Below are 25,941 nucleotides of genomic sequence, written 5' to 3' on the forward strand. Positions count from 1 at the left end.
GTATGCGTCACTGTTTGGTTTCTATTTGAAAATCTGATTTCCCAGCCCTTGATTCCAATTTGCTAGCACATAGCAAAACTTTCCAAACTGAGTCCCCAACTGGGTTCAAATCATTTTTGAAAACCTAGATTGCTTGCTCCAAAAAGTACCACCCTCACATTAGTCTTGAACATTGTGAGGATTCAAACTCAGTATTAGTTCAAACTGAACTTTTTTATCATTTTAGGTCTGAATCGTTTGCTTACCAATGGCTCCTATGAAGCTGCATTTCCCTTGCACGAGGTATTGTCCTGCCTTTCCTCCTCCTCCGTCAATTTCTTGTTATTAAATCAGCTTCTGGGAATAGTCAGAAGCCAATTGAGTTTGCTGATACGACATTTGTTCAGAGTGAAATTAATTTGTTCAATGGATAATGAGGGAGGGCCTACTTGCATTGTGACGTCTCTCCCCCAGCACAGATTTATTTCTATGTATCTTTATGTAATTGTAAGAATACTTGAGTCAAGAGTCACTCAGCATGAGTTCAGAGGAATCGCTGAGGGACTCCAAGTCATAAAATTAGAGAAGCATTGAAAATTTGCATGAGGCACCACACCCATGGGGAAAATGTTGTTGAAATATATAGTCTCTGCAACAAAGAAATTTATAGCTATTTCTTCGAGAGTAGGGGGGAGCCATTTTGAAAAGTCTCTGGTAACCAGAGGGTGATGAATGGAAACGAATAGTATTGTACATATTATTGCTCATTTAAGTTACATAAATTTTGATATTCTCCTTATTTGCTTCATGGTTTTTGTCATCTATAAGGATTTTAGTAAATGTAATTGTGATTACCTTTAACTCTGTTTTGGGTTATGTAACCCAGAATTCTCTTTTACACATAGGTTTACAGGGATTTAATCCTCATGACTGGTGAAAGATGGTTCTCATCTTCATGGTATTGAGCCCCTACTTTGTACCAGTCACGGTGTGGCACAGCAGAAAGATGACTATCACAGCCCATGCCCTGTAGGACCTCACAAACTAGCCAGGCTGGAACTCCTGGGAGTGATTTCCAGACGCCTTATACTAGCAATGATGTTAACAGTTTGCCAATAAACTTTGGAGAACTGTTCCAACAGTTCATAAATGGCAAGTCTTTCCAAAACATACACTTTATTATTTGGCTTAGAGTACTGCCCCTGTTGTTTTAAATACTACAAGCACACAAAGGTGATATAGAATTTTACAAATCTTATTCATTAAGAAAACTAGAAGCTTTAGTCTGAGACCCTGTTTACAGACTGCCATGAAACATTTTAGGAATGATTCTTTTAGTATCACAAAAGCAAACATTTTGACCCAGAGGTATTCTAGAGCCACACACAGGTGATTCTGAACTCTAAAGACAGAGTTCTCCAGAAAACATCATGTGGCCTCCTGTAGTTATTAGTTGGCATGGCCCCAAAAAGTTTTCGAAGACAACTGCATTCTCCCACAGCCAAGCCCTTGTCCATAGTGAGCAATAGTAGGGGAGCAGAAGTATCTGTGTAGGTGAGTAGGTGGCAGGTATGAGGAGGTCTAAGAAGATGCAGCTTTGAAACCCCATGGAGTAACTCAAGGTGTCTTTGTGGCTTCCATATCTTGGTAAAGCCCTGTATTCTATGAGAAGAGAACTTCCAAATCAGTAATAGCAACAACAATAACATAATTGCTCTTGTGACTCTTTATTCTCAGTGTAGCTTAATTATATTATTTAACCTCATAATAACCTTTAAAGGCAGGAAAGCAGGAAGAGCAGACATTGTTGCCAACGCTTCATCTTAAAATTTTAAATAGCGGTTTAGAGAAAGGTTAACCCAACTCTAGTCACTGTGTGAGTTTGTTGACCTGAGACTAGAACCTGAGTTTCTTGTCTTTCAGCCTGGTTCACCTTCCACAAGAAAGAACTTCCCAGATTAACATTAATAATTAGTCCACTTCCAGAAGATGCTTTTTCTGTTTGTGAAACTAGCATTGCCATTAACTGAACTCAGAAAAACCTGCACCTGTCCCGGCCCTTTGTCTTGTCATTTGTTCCATGAAGTGGTTGGATTATATTTGAATTGTTGTAATTTTGAGGTTATATCCCGATTTTATATTTTAGGGTTTTGCGTGGACAAGGCAAGGGAACAGCTATGGCTGTTTACCAACTACCCTGTCTTGAGACAAGTGGAACTAAGTCTTAGGCATGTGTTCTGGGCAAGACACTTTATTCATTCAAACCATGAAAGACATCAATGAGGCAGATATTTTAGTTCCATTATGAATTAGGAATCCAGGGCTCAGAGAATTTAAGGTCTTCCAGCTAAAAAATAGAAGAACTGAGTTCGAACTCAGTTCAAACCTGCCTGATTCTAACAAGCATGTGCTTTTTACTACACAGCACCATCAACAAGATTATGTCCACAATAACTGCTTTGCCTTCAATAATATGTATCTATTTCTTTCCTATATGACCCCTATCACTACTCTTGCCATAATAGACTAGTATTACTGTCAGATTTTCCTTATGACTTTTTTTTGGGTATTACCTCACTGGCAGTGGTGTTTTTTATCCCAGGGAAGTTACAGAAGTAAAAACTCCATTAGAACCCATGGAGCGGAAAACCACCGACATCTGCTCTATGAGTGCTGGGCCTCCTGGGGCGTGTGGTATAAATACCAGCCTTTGGATCTTGTAAGGTGAGTTTTTAACCAGCTGCAAATATAAAGCTTGCACAGAATGATTAGGAAGACTGTCAGCTGGGACAAGAAAAAAGTCTGAATTACATAGCTCTTGATCAAATCTGGCTTTATCTCAAAAAGGCAACTTGGCCAGGCCTCCCACAGGAGTTTATAAGGAGCAGGCCATCCATGTGACTGTTATTGACAAATTATCAATAACGACTGCAGAAAGATGCTTACATATATTAGTGGCAAATAGAATATTAGTTACTGTGTAAGTAGGAAATATGGATTCTGTCATTGTAATAAATTTCAGGCTTATTTTAATTTTCAACTGATAAATTTTAAAGATTGTTTTGATTTTGCAAGTCAAATCAGTACATCTGCTTTTAACTTGTGATGACATTGGAAATGTATGCTTTTTTAACTGTTTATGTATGTTCAACTTTCAGCATTCATGGCAGCATTATTCTCTGACATCTCATTATTTATTTACAGACTGGTTATTATTAACATTGGGTACCAACAGTCCATACTTTGTGGATTCCTTATAAAAGAGAAAGTCATGTCTCATTTCCTAGATTAGCTTGATTTGATTTACTCTGACTAGTGCCCTCAAAAATTGAGCCCAGAGGAAAATGAAATAATAAGACAGCTCACTTTATATTTTTGTCTCCCTGGGCAATTAGCCATTCTTCCTGCCAGAGTCCTTGTTACTAAGTATTTACTCCTGTTGATCCAAGGGCACTGACGAATTGTGTACTATTCTATGTATCAGTAACAAATAAACCAGATGATCTGGGTGAGTGGAAAATATTTTCTGAGATGAGATCATTTTCTTTTGACCAGTCTCAATACATGCTAAAACAGTGGGGGTGGGGAGGATACAAGTAAGTGCTCTTCCCAGCCTCACTCCCAATATTACAGGAATACACTGATTAAAAATTACAGAAAAGTACTGCAGGCAAAATATCTGTCCTTGACATTGTTTTGATTAAGACTTTGCAGTTTATCATTGTGTTAAACCCATTGTGTTTCTAGTATTACGCTAAATACCTTTGGCAAAGACAGTTGGAAGCCACCATGTCTAAGAAATTCAGTTTCCTTCATAAAAACAGGCTCTGCATACTCGAAACAACTAGAAAACAGTACAAGACTATGCACAGTTAGGTAAAATGTATTATGATAAGTTTTACAACAATTTGGAAAAATGGGAAGGATAGATATGGGTAGGTGCTTCTGTGGAAAGCTCCGTAGAGCTGAGCCTGGAAGAGATTGGGATTTGTATTGCCCAGAAGGAAGGGAGAGGAAAAGCACAAGCAAGATTTGAGTAGTATGAAGTTTTGGAGTATCTAGGAAATCTCATCTCTTAAATAGCTCTTGCCCTATAAATTTTGCTTCTTCCATGTCTCTTGAATCTGGCCACACCCTAGTATCTCCTCTACCATACTGCCTCCTTCACCTTACAACCTGGACTATGGCTGTTGTCCCACACTTGGTCTTCCTTTTCCCACTCTGGTCCCTTCCAGTCCATTCTCTAACCGGCAGACAGAGTGGTATTTTTGGAATGTGAATCTGATTATGTCCCTTGAATGTTAAAACTCTCTTATGATTTTCCCTTTCTCCCACGATAAGGATCAATGCATTTAGCATGGTTTACAAGACCCTCTGAGGTCCAGCCTCCACCTAGCTTACCAGCCCACCTCTTGTTATCAGTGTTCCAGGCACACTGCCCTTATTTTACCTGGTTCCTTCTGCTACAGGTTCTTTGTAATTATGGTTCCTCTGCTGGAAATACTCTATCCTGTCCCCAGTCCTTCCTAGCTAATAGTCACCTCCTCAGAGAAGTCTTCCCTAATTAAGGTGATCACATGGTCTTAGTTTATATACTTGTGGAATTATGTTCCTCTCCTTTTGTGGAGAGGACTCCACAAAAGGAAAGGGAGAACACTCCCTTTTCCCAGTGTTCTAATTATAAACTTATTTCTTTAATTGATTGATGTATATCTACTCTATCAGCCTGTGAGCTGCACAAGAGCAGGGACCATGCTTATTTTGTTCATCATTTTATCTTCAGTTCATAGCACAATATTTGCCACCTGGAAGGTAGTTTCTATTTGTTGAATGAATAAAAGAATATTTATCTGTGTATTTTAATGTATGTTGAAGAAGCCTTCAGGGAGTGAAAAATTTATGTTGGAAAACAGTGGAAGATAGGATAAAGGGGATAATCTTTATTCCATCTTTTAGGAGCTTTTAGGAACCATTGGACATTCTAAGAGGAAAGCAGAAGCCAGTATTTGGAAATAGGTGGTAAACAACATTTGTTTAGAATGAGAATAAAAAAATAATTAGAATATTCTTATATTAAACTAAAAAATAATGAACTTCTGGGGTATTTGGATGGCTCAGTCAGTTAAGTGTCTGACTCTTGATTTCAGCTCAGGTCATGATCTCACGGATTGAGTTCAAGCCTCACATCAGGCTCTGCGCTAACACCACGGAGCCTGCTTGGGATTCTGTCTCCCTCTCTCTCTGTGCCTCCCCCAATTGCTATCTCCAAAAATAAATAAAAATAAACTTTAAACAAAATAATGAACTTCTAACTATAGCATGTAGCATTTGAGAGGCATAGAAAGTACAGTTTGGGTTGTATTCTAGTGTAAGTCAATTATGTTATTAATGGTGTTTGAAAATAAAAAAAAAAAAAACAAGGAATTCCCTGGATACCTCTGAACTTCACAGAATGCAGGGCACTAGGCAGACTGTTTAGTCTCTGAAAAACATTTTTAGAGGTGCATGTTGAAACTTGTGAAAAATCATCACTTAAGAGGAAAAGTTGCTCTCAGTGTCCCTTCATATTGAATCTCAGTAGTTAGAGTTATTTTCTTTATAATATCATGCAATTCTAGCATTGTAAACATCTTATAAGGCTACAGAATATTGAGAGGGGTGTTTAAAGTTTTTCACAGTAACTTTGTTTCCTGTTTTTAAAAATATACGTCATTATAATACATGTGCTACAAACAACCATACGCTTGGAAATGGCAAAGATGAGATGATGTGTTGTCACCAACACTTCAAGTTCTCCTGGTTCTGTAGTAAGAAATGTCATATCTTCCTGAATGCGCATGGGTTTTGCTCTGTGTTCTTACACAAGCTTGTGTGTATAATCATGTTCCTGTATGGAAGAGTTTATTCTATTTCCAATATATAATAATAGGAGAAGAAATTGAAGCCCAGAGCCTTAATTTGGTCAAGTATCTATTCTCTTAGATGCATGTTTATCAGCAAGGACATTACAAAGTAAACTTACTGAGTAAAGTGTTAAAATGCTGTTGTGTCTTACACAGGCGGTACTTTGGAGAGAAGATTGGGTTGTATTTTGCCTGGTTGGGCTGGTATACTGGCATGCTCTTCCCAGCTGCCTTCATTGGATTGTTTGTCTTTCTGTATGGAGTCATTACTCTGGATCACTGCCAAGTCAGGTATGGGGAGCTCTGTGTGAACCTACCTTTGCTTCTATTTAGAGATGGGTGGTGATACTTTGGGGATGTTCCCAGATCATGGGCCCACTTTTTCTTCTAACCTCCTTCTCAGTCACGCCTAAAAGAAATCAAAAGGCTCAGTTCACAAGATCTTCCATCCATTATCCATGCTGCTGTAGTCTTCATATACCAGGGAAGCAGGGTTTACATTTGTAGGCATATAAGCCACTCTGTATCCACAGAAAAAATCACTTCCATTCACTGGCTAAAAGTTACTCTCTTTCTGACTTTTTACTTTTTCTCTTCTAATATTGCAAAGTGGCAGGTTCACAATCCCTTTTTATGAATTCTGTGTTTTTGTAAGGACCGTTTAAACCTAAACCAGAAAGACATCTTACCAACTTGTTGGGCCTTGAGAATGATTGATGTTGAGGATTGTTAGCTCTCTCACCATAATATAGTGTAAGGTATTGTACAGAGTTTATTGCCAGGCTGAACAGTGATCCTAAATAATAAATGTGCCTTTTAGAAGTGATTACAAAAGTAAAAGGGATTGATTCTCCTGCCTATAAAAATATTTTACTTTTTGGTGAAATTGTTAATGGGTATGTAGTTTCCCCCCAGAACTAATGCATCATATTTTTATTTATTACTCCATTATTAGTTTTCACTTACCATACACATAGAGTTTGAGGCAGACACTTGTAGGTACCTTGTTGTTCCTAAAATTCAATACAAAACTGTTTCAAATCTGTGCAATGTTGTGAATGACTTTTGTGTAATTTAGGGTATAACATCCAATGTTTTGCTTCATGTATTTTCAGAGTTTAACTTATTAATATTTAAAGCCAAGAAACAGCCTCATAAATAAGTAGGTTTATCAAATTACTAAAATCTTCAGGCATTTGTTTACATTAATAACAGATAAGGCTAGGAATCTAATCAGGACAAAAATCGGTCTACTGGGTCTTATTTAGTGGTTGAATATTCTGGTGAAATTAGATGGAAAAACATGCTCTTATGTCATTAAAAAGTGGTCCTTTTCTGTTCTCTTTTCCAGTAAAGAAGTCTGCCAAGCTACAGATATCATCATGTGTCCTGTGTGTGATAAATACTGTCCATTCATGAGGCTGTCAGACAGCTGCGTTTATGCCAAGGTAATTTCACATCTGCAGCATTTTAGGTGGATTGAATCTTTCATACATTTTCCTGAGGAACAGAGGGTAACTGTATTCTCTTTGTAATGTCTGGTCCTTGATTCTCAAGTTTATGTTGTAGGAGAGAGTTACCTCTATCACTTGGTATTCTAATTCAAATATGTTTTTTACTGTATATGTATTTTAAATGTATTAGCTCTGATTATCATCACAAGAAGCTTCAGTGTGCAAACTGCAAAGAGTACAGTTGTTAGAGTCAGAGAAAGATTCAAATCTTGACTCTGCTCTTTGCCACCTGTCAGTCCAAGAACAAGTTACTTAATTCTCTGAGCCACAGTTTTCTTATCTGTAAAATGGAGAACATGATGCTTGTCTCATACAATGGTTATAAGAAATAAGCTGAAATGTATACTGAGCCACATGCTTGGCAAATGGTAAGATCTTGGTAAATGAGAGCCGCCATCATTTTTCTCCTTCATCATTATTATTGTCAAATAAATTTTAGATTCAAGACTAGTTCAGCTACTTACCTCCTTGATCTTGCACATGGACAGTCTCTTTGAGGCTGAACTTTTTCATCTCTAAGATTCCCACAGTGATAGCTGCCTTCTCTGCCCCATGGAATGTCCTGAAGACCAAAGAAGATAGTCTTATATGGAAAAGTGCTTTGAAAAGAACAAATACATAGCATCATTATGTCTATTATATATAATTGCATGTCCCTTTCCCATGTTATGCTTTTATTTAAACTTTAGACACATTCATTGAATTCCTTATTTTTTACTTACGGTCAGTCTCACTAATGCAAAGCAATAGCTGGAGTATGGGCTGCTGAAGACTTTCCAAACACCACTGCCTGTCAACTTGCCCAGACTTCAGAAACAAAGAGGGTTGGCAGACTTTACTGAATGTCTGCAATCCCTGCAGCTTGGATCTATCTAATTATACTGTTGGCATGGCAGGGTTTTGTTCGTTTTTAACGAGAACATTTGATAGACAGCCCAAGAGCCCGCCCATCCATGATGTCATCAGTAATGCAGGTGTCCAGTCCATGTGGGTGGAGCCCAAACCACAGCAGCCAGGTGTGATTTTAGGAAGATTTGGCTAAATGCTGCAAGGGACCAAAAAAGCACAAAATATTCTCCCTGTCTTTGGAGAACATACAGATAGACCCAAGAAAGTGAGACAAACTTAACAGAATGAGCTTGGGAAATACAGATTTGGTGAGGCCCAAAGAGGTTTGTCAGCAGTATAATTTGTTTAAAGATCATGAATTAAGCTTGAATGACTCAGGTGTAAAAAGTCTGCTTTTGGGGGAAACCTGGGTGGCTCAGTTGGTTAAGCGTCCGACTTCAGCTCAGGTTACGATCTCATGGTCCGTGAGTTCAAGCCCCGCGTCGGGCTCTGGGCTGACGGCTCAGAGCCTGGAGCCTGTTTCCGATTCTGTGTCTCCCTCTCTCTCTGCCCCTCCCCCGTTCATGCTCTGTCTCTCTCTGTCTCAAAAATAAATAAACTTTAAAAAAAAATTTTTAAAAAGTCTGCTTTTTGGGAGTCTCAGAAAACCAATGTTTTGTTGTTATTGTTGCTTGGGAGTATTTGTTTTCTACATGGAAAAATATGACTGGAGCGAAGTTCTCTCTTTAGGAGATCCATGACAATCCCTTAAAAGGATCATAATGGACAGTTTAGAGTATTCAGATTTTATAGGAGCTAGTTGAGCAGCTATCCTACTGAACATAAGATCTAGAACAATAATAATTATAATAACAGCTAGGCTATAGATATCAAAGTAGCTAGGCAACCTACATTTTTATTTCTAATTCTTACAGCAACTTCAAGGTAGATGTTATTACTCTGATTTTACTCAGGTAAAAATTACTTTTCCATGGTCACACAGCAGTAAGTAGCTAGGCCTTGGTTTATCTGACTGGAAAACATATCATTGTGCCATATTGAGGCTACAAGATGTTTAGATTCTGGATTTCAGATTTGGTCTTGCCTTTAAAAACTTAATAAAATGAAAGCTAAAACACTACAGAATGAAATAACTGAAGTTCTATAGCGTTTCCTTTAGAAATACTTATTAGAAATGCCAAACTGATTTCATGGAACTGAGGATACACTGGAATATTGGATCAAATCAGAGTCTCGATCCAATGTAATCAATGGCTGTTCTGCTGGTCAGGAATGCTTCATTCTCAACCTTTACATTTGCAAGGTCAGCAGAAAGGACTTATTGGCTTGTTTCACTGGAAAAGATACTGGAAGCCCACACTGTCTGGGAAGAAAGCCCTCACAGCCCAGAACTTGGCCTCCAGGCCCCCAGATGTCTCTTTTCGGCTACCTCTCTACATGTTCGTTTTGCAGACAAGTTCTCATCACATGCTCAAGAAGGTGGCTGCTGACTGCCACAACACAAGGCTTATATCTTCCTTTCTTTATCTCCTTAGGCATATTTTTATAAAAATTCTTGGTCTGCCATTACAGAATGTCTCTTTCAGAACCTGTATGTTGTCTAGTTTGGAATTCTTTGGAGGCAGATGTCTTCCCCAAATACTTTATTGTTTTGGCCTGTGCATGTTTGTCTCTTGGAGGTGTCAACTACTTTGGGTAACGGTCATAGGACAAGCACTCAGCTGTCAGTCCTGGCGATTTTACAGAAGGAGAGGACAATGTGTCCTAGGCACCACTATGCGCTGCACTTTTCCAGAGGACTTTTTGGTCAGAGTTTCTTTTTTAAGCCTGCCTAGAACAAAAGAGAATTGGGCGGAGCCACTGTCCCTTGATTGTTATCCACTAGCCCTGGAGTTTAAGAGGAATGGACTGAAGAGAGAATGCATAAGGACAGATGGCCAGGGAGCACCTCCTCATCTCCTCAACCAGGCAGAACTCTGAGCACCCTTATATTACCCCAAGAACCAACACCTGTAGCTTGTCCTCCCTGTTGCAGGTGATTTGATAGGGGAAACTAACTGTCCAGGGACTGTGGAGGGAGAGGCTGGAGTAGAAATTATGTATTTCTCCAAGCTGAGCTCCCACGCTGTTTGGGAACTGCCACTAACTGTCTCCATATACCACCATATACTACCACCTACACACACACACACACACACACACACACACACGCCAACTCAAGGCAACTTTCCATCTCCCCTGGGGTTTCTCAGAGTCTTTGTTTGTTTTTGTGTTTTGTTAGTTCCCTGAATCTACTATCTTGCTTCTCCAGGGTTGATTTTGGCAGAGGGAGGCATCAGTCTATCTTAACTTACATTTTAGTAGGAACCAGAAGTCCATATTAACTCACCCCTCCTGATTCACATGTTCCCAAATAACTGCAGCCGAAAAATGTCTCTCTCCACATGTTTGTACATCAGTCCCAGGGAGGGACTCTAATTGGTTCTGTTTCAACCACATGCCCCCTAGTGACCTACATGAGAGAGATCTATTACCAGGAGAAGGGAGGAAAGATCATGTGAGCAGCCAAAAACAATGACCACCACAATTCATTCCAGAATCTACACTGATGGTGCAGGCTACAACTTCCACCAACTCCCTATAAATACCCTAATAGCACAGACCAGCCGCATATAACTGGAACTCTCAAGCTTGATTTAATTCTCAGTGCATTATACAATATGCAATATACAACTTAACAGTCCCTCTGGTGTATGAATAAAATGGCTTTTGCCTTTTGTCTACATTAAATATTTGAATGCTGCTCATCTCGCCTATGTTCAAAGAAAAAAGGCATAAACTTTTGGAAAATTTTGAAATACTTCACAATATGATATAACAGGAAAAGACCTGTTTATAGTTGGTGCATTCTCCAAGGGACAGTAAACTATATTTTATACAGAGCTATAAAGCACCCCAAAAAAGGTTATGCTTTATGAATGTATCAGTCATCATTTCAATTTGGCATGACATTGGTGTGATTTATCCTGGAGGTGGAAATGAGCATAGCAGTTTTGCAAGACAAATATCTTTGCTTTCTGCTGTGGTATTTGTGATAGAATATATTATTCTAGCAATAAAGTATTTGCTAGATAAAGTATTTGTGTTGTGTGTAATAGATAAATACAATGATTACCCAAGGCTTTAATAAAGGCAGAAGTGGATTTTGTTAATGGTCTGCTCTCTCTTCTTTGTAATATTAAAATCCAGAGGGCAACCCAGAAAAATGTTTGCCCAAAAATACACAAACAAAATACCCATGTTTCCAAAGTGAATAAATGAGGCATTAAAAATAGAAATCAGAAGACTTTAAAGCAGCAACAATCACACCTTTCTGGTCTTAAATATAAATTTTCCATATACATATTGCACATGTAATAGTTTTTATGGTGTACAAAAGAAAATTCTTAGCATTCTTGGGGCTGCTAATTAATTTCCAACTAGATGATACCCATATACAGGGTACAGATTCTCTTTTGCATATCCAAACTACTCAGTTGGAGGAACTCCCTTCTTGATTATGATCCAAAATGAGTATCTCCCAAAGGAACCCTGCAAAATTCATTTATTTGTATAGAATTGAAACAAATGTGAATTGAAATATAGTATATGAGAAACTAGTTTAACTATGATTCATAATATTCCCAGGTAACTCACCTCTTTGACAACGGAGCTACTGTATTCTTTGCTGTTTTCATGGCAGTCTGGGGTAAGTGTCCTGCATCCATGTAACTTGAGTTCCCCTTATATGCTTTATAATATGTTCCTTCAGAAATCTGACTTTGTCCTGTGGATGTGAAAGGAAGAAGCTTGCATAAATTCAGTTGGCCATCCTACTGGACACAAGCTGATAAATAATTCATTTATTTATTTAAAAAATAATGTTATAGAGAAGAAATATGTCTGATTTCTCTTACACCTTCAAGATTTTCATCAACATTTCATTATTAACATAAAATTCACCTTCTGTTGGAGACAAAAATAAAGCTTATAATATATCAAAAATTAGTGAGATCTAAGTACTCACAGAAGTATATATCGGACTTTCTGCTGTGAGTGGAATCATTTCATCCAGGTAATGTATGAGTACCCACCTCTGGGTTTCTTTCAGTTCTGGTTAAAAAGACCCCCTATAAACGGAGCTCCTTATAAAGCTGGATTGAGTCCTTCTATATCAGTTTAAATCAACAGCTCCATAATAACAAGGTGTGATGGAACATTCACTTAAATAATTTCTTAACCCAAGGAAAGTACTTTACCTACTTCTTTGTAAAATGAGTTTCATAGTATCTTTCTCATGAAATCATTATAAAGTTTTAATTAGTAGTATAGAAGAGTCTGGACAAATTCATAATAAACAATTGTGGTTATCTTTGGAGAGAGGTTAAGTGAGCAGTGATGGGTAAGGGAAAGGGTAAGTGAGCAGTGATAAAAGACAGGTTTTTACACTATATGTTTTCAATTTGGTTTGAATTTTTCACAATTATTATGCATTTCTTCTAGAAATTAAAATTCCAGAATCTCAGTTTTGATGTTACAAAACTCTGCTAACTCAAGACTTAGGCTCATGTTGTTCCTTGTGTCTGGAATGAATATCAGATCTTCTCCATCTTTCAGAGGCTAACTGAATTGTCATCTTCCTCCTTTGAACTTCACAACATTTGACTGACTTCTAGCCTTATTTGGACACTTAAAATGAGTTGTATACACACATTATTTCCCTTAGTAGGTTCATGTTCCTCAAGGATCATTATAGTGATTGAAGATTCATACATTTCTTTTGAAGACAGAGATTCATATTTGTTGGATGGATGGATGGATGGATGGATGGATGGATGGATGGGAAAAAGAAAAGAGAAGGGAAAGAGAAGCAAATTATCAAAACAGTTTCTTTATAAGACAAGGAATGTATTTAAATAGTCTCTTTGACAACTGGAAATACAAAAGCCTTGTTCTCTTGAGGAGACTTGTTCTAGATATATTCTGTTTTCCCTACCTAGAGATATTCAAAGAAAAAATTGTCTCTCCCAGTACATATCTGTTGAAGGGACATATTTTTTTAAATTTTTTAATGTTTATTTATTTTTGAAAGAGAGAGAGAGCAGGTGAGGGGCAGAGAGAGGGGGGGACACAGAATCTGAAGCATGCTCCAGGCTCCAAGCTGTCCGCACAGAGCCTGACACAGGGCTCAAACCCATGAACTGCGAGATTGTGACCTGAGCCAAAGTCAGACACTTAACCAACTGAGCCACCCAGGCCCCCTGAAGGGACATATTTTTAAACCTGTGACTCTAGCACCTCTGTCAGTGGGCATTGGACCCAAAACCCATAGGTTAGTAAGTGGCCTGGGAGAAGACCTGAAGTTATGTCCAAAGAGGAACTAGCAAGATCACCCACAGTCTTATTCTAAAGAATATGGATTGAAAAATGTGGAGAGAGACAGGGAGTTAGCTATAGGAATTGACACTGAAATGTGCATAAAGGTCATGAGGGAGGGAGGAAGAAGGAAATTGAGATTGAACATAAGGTGGAAGTAGGAAGAATTATGAGCATGTTGAAGTTATGAGAAATCAGAACCTTGGAATACGCAAAAGCAAAGTGCTAGTGGAAACGATAGAAAGCAGAGAGTCCAGAAGCTAACTGGTAGCCAACTAGGAGGAAATGCAAGACAGTCCCCCAAAGGGAAACGGAGAATATAGCCAAGCTGTGTTATTAGTGGAGTATCAGGGTAAAGACCTAGGATCTCCTATGGCTGAAGTCTCTTGAACTGCTGGCTTCTGTATCCAGTCTCTGAATAGGCTCAGTCTTTTAATCCCCATGGGATTCCCGCCTCCCTTGACAGGGAGGGCTTTGTGAAAAGCCCTCATTATTTGTTCTACCCCTTAGTACATCTCTGTCCCTTGCAAACAAAAGAATCTAATCGTAACAGAATTTTGGTTATGGGACTGAACTCTTAGATCAAGAATTGTATATCTGGTTTTTCTAGAATATACTTGTATTGGTAACCATGATCAGGAAGTATAATAAGCCATCCAGTGCTTAAGCTATGCCATGGTTACAAATGAGGATACTTTAGAAAATGTCTTCATTTATTAAACCAGGAGTTCCCAAACTTTTCCAGTTGTGGCACACATATGAAATACTATTTGCACAGCATCCTGATGTACATGAATGAGTCTGCTCATGGCCAGGGATAATACTGCCCTCACCTGCCTGAAGGTTTGAAGGGATTATTACCTCATGCATACCTATAATCTGCCCCTGGCATACCCACTGGTCTGCTCTGCTTTGGGCCATGAGTCTACTATGTAATGAGTTAATTCTTCTGCATAGAGAGTAATTTTCTGGAAGAATTAATACATAAATATACATTACCTACTTTAGTATTTCACCAATTTTTACTGAAATGATGTTTTCTTGTCCTAGTTTATCCACTGAGACTATAGAGAAGTAAAGTTCTGGGGTATTATAATGTTTGTCTAAAGTGCAGAGGTCATCATCTCCTCTACCCCTCACACAGTACCACCATTATAAAGGGGATTGCATCCCTTCTTTGCGAGTTGGAATGCCTTATGCTGGTGATAACAAATATGTGTATTTTATCCCTACTAACTTCAGTTGATTGGGGGTGGCTTTCTGGAACATGAAGCTGAGAAACTTCTGAGTTCCAAGTGGGTGGATTGGAGATTTGACAATCCTTGGGCTTTGGAGGGTACCCAGTAAGAATCTGATAGATGTATTGTAATAACCTTTGGGAAGAAGCGAACATTTTAGGACCACTTCAGGCAAGGCAAGCCTGGAATAATTCATTGTCTGAATTGCTTTGTCTTAGTTGACAACTTACTGCTTAAATCTTGGATGGTTCCCAGAAATGTAATCATTTGAGAAGAAGAATGACTTACCCAGGTGTTTCTTGGTAGATGCTCTTTGCAGAAATCTGGAATGGCCAATAGTAACAGCTATAGTAATAGCACACACTTGTTGGTTTCCTATGTGCTGGACACCATTCTAAGCATTGTACAGTATCCTCTAAGTTAATTTTTATAGCAGCATTTGAGGAAGGTATTGTTATTATCCTCATGTGATAGATGAGGGAACTGGGGTAGTAGCTAGAAAGTGGCAAACCCAGGAGTTAAACGGGGCACTCTTAGCTTCTACAGTCTATTGCTAGATAGACTACTATTTGTAGCCCTGTTTGCTTCTGCTTCAGAGATATAAACTTTATGATAAAGGACTGTTAACCTCATCCCAAGCCCCATTTATACTGCTTTGAGACGGTGATGTTCCATAAAAGTGTGTCACTTCTAATGGAGCTCAGCTTAGTGGTGTCAGGCTTATCCTTTATGACTGACAAGTTACATTTAAGAAAACAAATGCACTTTATTTTTGGGAAACTGCTAGATGCAGAGATGCTGAGAATAGATATAAGTGGTTTACAAGACCTGTAAAGGATGGGGCTGATGTGTTTATTTTGTTGCCCTTTGCTTTGTGTGTTCAGGACAGAAACAATAGGGCTCCATTTAGAATCATTCTGCAGCAGCTGGGAAGGGCCTTTGTGTGGGGTTAAAAAGCTTTACACAACCCCACTACCTTTGTGAGTGGGGCCCCACTACTTTGTGAGGCAGGGCCTCCCGGGGACCCTCGAGGTACACTGTGAGCCTACAGCTCTGGGCTTGAACCACAGTGTCGCTCTTTCCTCAGTGCTCATTTTTGTGCAGAAAGATTGAAGAAACAGAACAATTATGGCCTAAATTAGCTTCTCTCCCTAGGGGGGAAAATGAGTCACTAGGGAACTAGATGTTGGCAGAGACTTGTCAGGAAGCAGATTATATTTCTCTTTTCTTCATTTTTGGGTTTTTTTTAATCATTTTTCTTTTTTTTCTTTTTACTTTCATTGCCAAAAATTTATTTGCCCTCAGTAAATAATCAAATCAAGGCCCTCAATGTTCTCCAAAACAGAAAACCGGGATTGTGGTTATTTTAATGGAAATTCAAAGATTCTTTAAATGCTTCTGTCAAAAATTTGTTAGTGAAGTATGTCTCATTTTTAAAATAAATTTTATAATAATTTCTTTTTATTTGTAGGTATTTACAGCAATTTTATCTTTATAGTCTTACCTATATGTCCAACAAAAAAAATAGTGGTTGCATTTTCAAAAAAATGGTATACATTTACTAAATACCTATTAGGTGTGTAGGTATAATCACCTATGACACCATCAATTTCTCATAACCCACCAGAAAGAAATTACGGCTCCAGTTTTATAGATGAACATATTGAGGTTCAGAGAGGTTATGCAACTTGCCCAAGATTACCCAGTAACTGCTAAGTGGTGGAGTCTAGATTTTAAACCAGATCTGGTCTGCCTATTTCAAGTCATTCCAAAGTTTGTATATCATGTCATGTACCTTTGATAGGATATATTAAGATTTCATTACTCAGCAGACAATGCATTCTCACTATCACTTGACAATGGGAGTACAAAAATGAGTAAAATGTGATCTCAGCTGTCAAAAATTTCATAGTGTACTGAGATTGGTAATTACACAGTTTACAATCGGACAATGAGGGTCCATGCTGCCAACTTCCTGAAGCAAAATGGAAGCGCAGAGAAGGTTTTATACAAAAGGAGATCCTGAAACCAAGTCTTAAATTTGCCAGGCAAAGGAGAGGGGTTGGAGGGAGGTATAGAAAACATTCTGAACTGAGAACAGTGTGGGCAAAGCTCTGAAAAGTGAGGATGTTCAGTGTGATAGGAACATATAGTATGTATTAGTTTCCTAGAGTGCTGTAACAAAGTGCCACAAACTGGATGGCTTAAAACAACAGAAATTTATTCTCTCACTGTTCTGCAGGCTCAAAGTAAAAAATTAAGGTATAAAAAGAGTCATTTCTTTTCGAGGGCTCTGAGGGGGCATCTGTCCCATGTATTTCTCCTAAATTCTTGTGACAGCCAGCAATCCTTGACACTCCTTGGTTTGTAGATGCATCACTTGAATCTCTGTCTCCATTTTCACCTGTATTCTCCCTGTGTCTCTGTGTCTTCACAGGGCAGTCTTCTTATAAGGACACTAAAATGCATTGGATTAAGAGCCTACCCTACTCCAGTATGATTTCATCTTAACTAGTTAGTCTGCAGTTACCTTATTTCCAAATAAGGTCACATTTTGAGGTTAAAACATCAACATCTCTTTTATGAAAGGCACAATTCAACCCCTAACAGACAGTATGTTGGGGGCTGAGGTTTACTTATTGTAGGACATTTGTGCTGCAACAGGGAACCATGACTTCACCCTATAGGCAACAGAAGGCCAACTGAAGTTATAAACTGGAGAGTGATGTCATCAGTTGTATTTGGGAAGTAACCCTGGCAACAGCATGGGAGGAGTGAAAGTGGGGACCAGTAGGTAGCAGGTAGGCCACTTAGAAAGCTGTTCCAGTGTTCAGTCAAAATATTATGCAGAATTGGTCTTTAGAAAAGATCTAAATTACAGAGTAAAAACCTTATACATAAATGTGTTTTCCTAGTTTTAGTTATTTATGATATGCAAAATAAATATCCAATGATAGAAGAATGAATTACAAAATTATAAGCAGCCACTAAAAACTAGTCTTTCAAAGTAGGTAATAGAGCACAAAGATTATATTTTAAAAACTGGTAAATATATATTAAGTATACAGATAAATGTGATTTCAGGTATATTAAATACTAATGAAAACAAATTATGTCATAATAGTAATGGTGATTTTCTCCATGTGACGGGATTATGAGAAGTTTTTGTCAGCTTTTATTTAGGTATAATTTACATAAAATCTAGCAGTTTTATTTTGTTTTTTTAAATATTGGTCAGACATTTCATGTTTCTTTTTTTTTAAGTTTATTTATTTATTTTTGAGAAAGATCAAAAGAGTGGGGGAGGAGCAAAGAGAGAGAGAGAGAGAGAGAGAGGGAGAGAGAGAATCCCAAGCAGGCTCCATGCTGTCAGCACAGAGCCCAACATGGGGCCCAAACCCACAAACTATGTGATCACAACCTGAGCAGATATCAAGAGTCAGACACAATAGACTGAGCCACCCAGGCACCGCCCCCCCCCCAGCAATTTTAAGTGTACAATTTGACAAGTTATGTCAAATGTATATAGTAACCATCACCATAATGATGATATAGAACATTTTCATCCTCCAGAAAGTTTCCTCATGACTTTGCGTTGAGACCCTTGGCAACCTCTAACCTGCTTTCTACCACTGTACTTTCACCTGTTTTAGAATCTCATGCAAATAGAATCATTCACAATTTAGCATTTTGTGTCTGGCTTTGTTCATTAAGCTTAATGTGATTGAAATTAGTTTATGTAACAACATGTCAGCATAAGTAGTTTGTTCTTTTATTTGACATTTATTTTATAGTTGGAAATAGGTACCTTTTGACCACATTCACCCATTTCCCCCAGCCCCAGCCGCCACCTCACCACACTCTGGTCTCTGTCTCTCTGAGCTTAGAGGTTCTGTTTGTTTGTTTGTTTGTCTGTGTTTAGACTCTATGTATAAATGAGATCATAAACTTATTTAAATGAAAATTCAAAGGTTCTTTATGTGGTTCTGTCAGGGAGAGTGATGCCTCCATAACTGTTCCTTCTCAAGATTGCTTTGACTATTTAGGGTCTAGTTTGGTTCCATAAAATTTTAGGATTGCTTTTTCTGTTTTTGTGAAAAAATGCCATTGGAATTTTGATATGAATTGCACTGAATCTGTAGGTTATGGATATTTTAACAATATTAATATTCTTCCAATCCATGGGCACAGAATATCTTTCCATTTAATTGTATCTTATTCAATTTATTTCATCAATGTCTTATAGTTTTCAGTGTATAAGTCTTTCAAACTCCTTGGATACATGTATTTCTAGATATTTTATTCTTTTTGATGCAATTATGTATTATATAAATTTTTTATGTTTCTTTTTTTGTGTCCTGAAACTTTACTGAATTTGTTTATTAATGCTTTTTGGTTAACAGTTGTTTTACTGGAGTCTTTAGGGTTTTCTATACATTACATCATGTTATCTGCAAGTAGTGACAGTTTTACTTCTTCCTTTTTAATTTGGATGCCTCTTATTTCTCTTTCTTGCGTAACTGCTGTGGCTAAGACTTCCAGTACTGTGTTGATAAAAGTGGTGAGAGTAGGCATCCTTGTCTTGTTCCTGGTGTTAGAGGAAAAGCTTACAGCTTTTCCCCACTGAGCGTAATGTTAGTTGTAGGCTTGTCATACATGACTTTTAATATGTTGAGGTGCATTCCCTTTATACCCACTTTGTTGAGAATTTTTGTCATAAATTGATATTGAATTTTTTCAGATGCTTTCTCTGTGTCTATTGAGAGGATCATATGATTTGTATCATTCATTTTGTTAATGTGGTCTATCATGTTGACTGATTTATGGATGTTGAACCTCCTTGCATCCCTGGAATAAATCCCACTTGATCCTAGTGAATGATCATTTTAGTGTCACACTGAATTTAATTTTCTAATATGTATATTTTTTTACTTTTTCTATTTAAGTTTTTATTTAAATTCCAGTTACTTAACATATAGTGTAATATCAGTTTCAGGAGTAGAATTTAGGGATTCATCACTAACATATATAACACCAGTGGTTTGCTAATCATTAAAACATTGGATTGCGAGTAACTTGTTCTGCAAGTGCTCCACAAGACAAGCAAGCATTTCTAACAAATTTTAACTTGATAAATGAGCGAGGTGTTGCAATACAAATAGTACGTGATGTGGAACATCACATGATCACAACTGAATCAATGGTTATTGAACTTTGCGTTGAAATACAGGTGCTTTGGATTACAAGCTTGTTTCCAGAACAAATGTATTTTGTTGAGGACTTTTGCATCTGTATTTATCAGGATATTGGCCTTTTGTTGTGGCATCCTTGTCTGGTTTTGGTATCATAATAATTCTAGCCTCACAAAATGAATTTAGAAATGGTACCTCCTCTTCTATTTTTGGAAGAATTTTGAGAAGGAGTAGTATTCTTCTTTAGATATCTGGTAGAATTCTGTCTAGTCCTTGGCTTTTGTTTGTTGGAATATGTGTACTTTAATGGCAATAACACACTGTCTTGATTATTATACCATAGTAAGCCTTGAAGTGTTATTCTTTTTAAAAATTGTTCTGGCTATATTAGGGACTGTGCATTTCCATTTATATTTTAGAATCAACTTGTCGGTTACTACCAGAAAAGATGCTGATAGTTTGACTGTGGTGGAGTTGAATCAAAGGATCATTTTGGGAAGGTTGAAAAACTCAGTATCAAATATGTCTGTCTGTGAACATTATTTATTTAAATGATCTGTAATTTCTCTGCAATTTTGTACTGTTTTCAATGTGCAGTTTGGGATATTTTGTTAAATTTATCCCTATGTATTTAATATTTTTTTATTTTTTATAGTTTCATTTCTATAATGTTAATTTCCAGTTGTTCATTGCTACTCTGTAGAAATACAGTTGACTTTTGTATATTTATCTCATATCCTATGACCTTTCTAAACTCACTTGTAAAGCTACTGACTTTTTTGTAGATTCCTTAGGATTTTCAATATAGATGATTATGATATTTATAAATAAATACAATTTTGTTTCTTCTTTTCAAACCCATATGGGTTTAATTTTTTCTTGCCATATTACAGTGACAGAATAACGTTAGATGAAAGTTGTGATATCAGACACCCTTTCTTTGTTCTGTGTTGGGGGAAAAGCATTAAGTGTTATACTATTAAGTATGCTAGAAAATATAAGTTTTTGTAAATACCCTTTGTCAAGCTGAAGAATTTTATCATGAATGGGTATTGAGTTTTGTTAAAAGTTGTCATCTGTATTAATAAGATAATCCTTTTTTTAATGTTTTTAATGTTTATTTATTTTTGAGAGAGAGAGAGAGACACACACACAGCATGAGCAGGGGAGGGGCAGAGAGAGAGAGGGGGACACAGAATCTGCAACAGGCTCCAGGCTCTGGGCTGTCAGCACAGAGCCTGATGTGGGGCTTGAACTCATGAGCCTTTGAGCCATGAGACAATGAAGCCTGAGCAGAAGTTGGCCGCTTAACTGACTGAGCCACCCAGATGCCCCAATAATTCTGTTTCTTAAAAGGTAGTTAATATATTCATTAAATTGATTCACTTTCAAAACCTACAATGATATTGAATTCCTAGCATAAACCCATTTTATTGTATATATAGTTGACTCTTGACAGTGTGGAGATTAGGTTTACCAACCTCCATGCAGTTGAAAATCTTTGACTCCCCAAAAACTTTACTAATAGCTACTGTTGATTGGAAGCTTTACCAATAACAGAAACATACATAATTTTGTATGTTATATGTGTTATATACTGTATTCTTACAATAATGTAAGCTAGAGAAAGAAAACATTATTTAAAAATCATAAGGAAATGAGGTGCCTGGGTGGCTCAGTTGGTTAAGCCTCCAACTTCAGCCCAGGTCATGATCTCACGGTTCGTGAGTTTGGACCTCACATCGGGCTCTGTGCTGACAGCTCAGAGCCTGGAGCCTGCTTCAGATTCTGTGTCTCCCTCCTTCTCTGCCTCTCCCCTGCTTGCACTCTGTCTCTCTCTCAAAAATAAATAAACATTAAAAAAATTTATTTTCAAATAAAAAAATCATAAGCAATAGGAAAAAAATTTAGAGTACTGTATGGTATTCAAAAAAAAATGCCATGTATAAGTGAACCCACACAGTTCAAATCCGTATTGTTCAAGGGTCAACTGTATTATCTTTTTTTCTATATTGCTGTATTTGATTTGCTAAAATATTTTTAAGATTTTTGCATCTATTTTCGTAAGTGTTGTCTTTAATTTTCTTCCAGTGTATTTTTTAGTTTTGAGGTAATGTTGGCCTCAAAGAGTGAATTAAGAAGTATCCTTTCTTCTGTTTGTGGAGAGGGTTATATAAAAATGATATTACTTCTTATATGTTTGATAGAATTCACCAGTAAAGCCACTTGGGCCTAGAGTTTTCTTTGCAGGAAAATGTTTAATAAAAACGTAATCTCCTCAACAGATAGAGAGCTCTTTAGATTATCTACTTCTTCCTGTCTTCAAGGACTCTGTAATTTTATCTAAGCTTGCAAATTTATTGGCATAAATGTGTTCATAATAATTTCTTATATTTTACCTTCAGTAGGATCTTTTGTGATACATTTTGTTCATTCCTGAAATTGTAGTTCATGTCTTTTTTGTTTTCCTGTTCATTCTGTGTAGAAGTTTATCAATTATATTCATCTTTTAATGAACCTTTTCAATGTTAGTGATGTCTTTATATTGTTTTTATGTTTTTTAATTTATGCTGTTATCTTACGTTTCTCATGCTTACTTTGGGTTTAGTTTCCTCTTCTTTTTTAATTTCTTAAGGTGAATGCCTAGTTTGTTGATGTAAGACCTTTCTTCTTTTCAAATATAAGAGTTTAATGCTATAAATTTCCTCTAAGTATTGCTTTAGTTGCATCCTCCACATTGTATTTTCATTTTTCGTGAATTAAGAATATTTTCTAATTTCCCTTCTGACTTTCTCTTTGATCCATGAGTTATATAGATGTATATTGTTTACTTACCAAATATTTGGGAAATTTTCTAGGTATCTGCTTGCTATTGATTTCTAGTTTAATTAAGAGAACATATTTTGTATTATTTAAATCCTTCTACATTTACTGAGATTTGTTTTATAGCCCACAGTATAGTATCTCAGCAAATGTCCCCTGCACATTTGAAAAGACTACATATTATGCTGTTGTTAAGTTGTACATTCTGTAAGTTTCGTTTGGGTCCACTTGGGTGATTAGTCTTGTTTTAGTCTTCTACATTTATACTAATTCTAAATTTATTTGTGGATTTATCTAGTTTGCCTCTCAGTTATATCAGATTTTGTTTCATGTATTTTAAATATAGGATTTTTATGTTTACTTGAAGCCCCGTAGTCATTATGAAATTTCCCTCATTATTCCTGATAGTATTTATTTTCAAGTATACTTTGGTATTAATATTGCCATTCTAGGCTTTCTTAAATTGAGTTTGTATGGTATATTTTTATTTTCTTTACATTTACCTATCTCTGTCTTTATATTTGCAGTGTTATTTTTATAGACAGGTCTTACTCAAAAATCTTCACTCATATGAGGACTTTAAGAGACAAAACAGATGAACATAAGGGAAGGGAAAAAAATAATATAAAAACAGGGAGGGGGACAAAACAGAAGAGACTCATAAATATGGAGAATAAACTGAGGGTTACTAGAGGGGTTGTGGGAGGGGGAATGGGCTAAATGGGTAAGGAGCTTTAAGGAATCTACTCCTGAAATCATTGTTGCACTATATGCTAACTAATTTGGATGTAAATTTTAAAAAATAAAAAATCAAATCAAATATAGACAGGTCTTACTTTTTATCCAATCCAATAATCTCAGCTTTTTCGTTAGAGTTTTAATGCCATTTACATTTAATATAATTATCAATACATTTAGTTTAAATATGCCTTCTTTTTATTTGATTTATATGTGTTTAATGAGCCTTTGTTTTATTTTCTTGTTCTCTCCTTTTTAATTAATTAGATATTTTCATGATTTAGTTTTGTCTGTTGATTTATTAGCTATACTTGTTTTAATCTTATAATGGTTATTCAAGGATTTATAATATACACCTTTAATTTATAGCAGCCTACTTTCAAATAGTATAATGCTATTTCACATGTGGTATAAGAACTGTAAAAAGGTATACTTTACCTTTTATTTTCTGTCCCTTGTTTATTGCTATATATTTTACTTCTATTTTTGTCCTACATCTTATTGCTATTCTTGTTATATTTTTTTCTTCTACATATTATAAACCTCTTAATACATTGTTATTATTTTTGCTTTCAGCAGGTAGTTATTAAAGATATTGAAATGAGGAAAAAATTCTATTTACCCATATAGTTATTTGGTTTTTTTATTATTTTTTGTTTTGAGAGAGAGAGAGAGAGAGAGAGTGGGAGAGGGACAGAGAGAGAGGGAGACAGAGAATCTCAAGCAGGCTCCATGCTATCAGCATGGAGCCTGATGCAGGGCTCAGTTTCACACACCATGAGATCATAACCTCAGCCAAATTCATGAGTAGGACACTTAACCAGCTGAGCCACCCAGGAGCCCCTACTTGTTTTATGTGATCTTCCTATGTTTGTATCAATCCAGATTTCCATCTGGTGTCATTTCCTTCTGCTTGAAGAACTTCCTTTAAAGTTTCTTATAATGCAAGGCTGTTAGTGATGAATTTTCTCTGATTTTTAAGGTCTAAAAATATCTTTGCTTCATTTTAACTTTTTAAAGATATTTTGCTGGATGTAAAATTCTAAGTTGAAAGGGTTTTCTTTTTACCTTTAAATACATTAGAGCACATGTTCTCAATTAGGAGTTATTTTTGCCTCTCAAGAGACATTAGACAATGTGCAGACACATTTTTGGTTGTCACAACTGACAGAAGGGAGTGCTACTGGCATTTTGATCTAATGCATAGAGGCCAGGGATGCTGCTAAACATCATACAATGCACAGAACAACAATCCCCACCCTCAAGGAGGAATTAAATGTTCTAAGACATCGTTGATGTTGAGTTTGAGAAACACTGCTAAATTTATAATCTTTCTTTTTCTGAAGTCACATGGCCTATTTGAGTTTCTTTTGGAAAGTCATCTGACACTTCTATCTCAGCATTCTCATCTACAAGTGAAGATTAAAGTACCACTAACATATGGAATGTTTTGATCTAGAATAATGACTTATATTTTCAAAACAGTTGACACAATGTCAGTTGTGTCCAGATTGAAAAACATTGCCTTAAGGGATGCCTTTCCATCGTATGAAGGCTTGCATAGTCTTTTATAAGATGTCGCTGACATTCTTTTTTTTTTTCTATAAAAGATTTTCCTCCTTTGTATCTGCTTTAAAGATTTTTATTTTTTATTCTCAGGAATTTTATTGAGATGTGTTTTGGTGTCATTTTCTTTGTCTTTCTTATAATTAGGGTTCATTTAATTTGGATCAGTAATTTTGTAATTTTTATCAAATTTTAAAATTTTTCCAGAATCATATTGTCACAGTCTCCGATTATGTGAATGTATGCTAGACCACTCAATACTGTCCTACAGGTCACTTAATGCCTTGTTCACATATTCCAGTCTTTTTTAGTCTTTGTGTTGTCTATACTTTTTGGATTGTTCCTATTGGTTTGTCTTAAGGTTCACTGAATCTTCTGAATGGTCTAATCTGTTAATTCTATCCAGTGTATTTTTCTTTCCATAACTTAGATTGTCCATCCCATATCTCAGTCAGTTGGGTCTTTGTATGCCTGGTATTAGTCTCCTCATTGTGTTCATGTTTTCATCTCCCTTCTTGACAAAGTATACTTATAACAGTTGTTTTATCATCTTTGTTCTATCATTTCTGTCAGTTCTGGGCTGTTTCCCTGGGATTGATTGAATATTCTCCTGCTTATAGGTTTTATTTTCCTGCTTATTTGTATGTCTGGTAAAATTTTTTAAATGTTCATTTATTTTTGAGAGAGAGAGAGAAGGGAAGGAGGGGGTAGAGAGAATATGTGA

The 25,941-nt window shown here is 36.6% G+C and overlaps 1 protein-coding gene across 1 annotated transcript in view; it reads left to right on the forward strand.

Annotated features, from left to right (window-relative positions):
* Positions 1-25,941, forward strand: part of ANO4 (anoctamin 4) — a 274,498-nt gene that overhangs the window by 175,939 nt on the left and 72,618 nt on the right. The window contains exons 11-15 of the mRNA XM_049626714.1: positions 227-282; positions 2,582-2,703; positions 6,039-6,173; positions 7,234-7,330; positions 11,933-11,993. Of these exons, the coding sequence (XP_049482671.1) occupies positions 227-282; positions 2,582-2,703; positions 6,039-6,173; positions 7,234-7,330; positions 11,933-11,993 (471 nt within the window). The remainder of the gene's footprint in view (positions 1-226; positions 283-2,581; positions 2,704-6,038; positions 6,174-7,233; positions 7,331-11,932; positions 11,994-25,941) is intronic.

Source organism: Panthera uncia, chromosome B4 (genome assembly GCF_023721935.1).
Source record: "Panthera uncia isolate 11264 chromosome B4, Puncia_PCG_1.0, whole genome shotgun sequence".
Classification (NCBI taxonomy): Eukaryota; Metazoa; Chordata; class Mammalia; order Carnivora; family Felidae; genus Panthera; species Panthera uncia.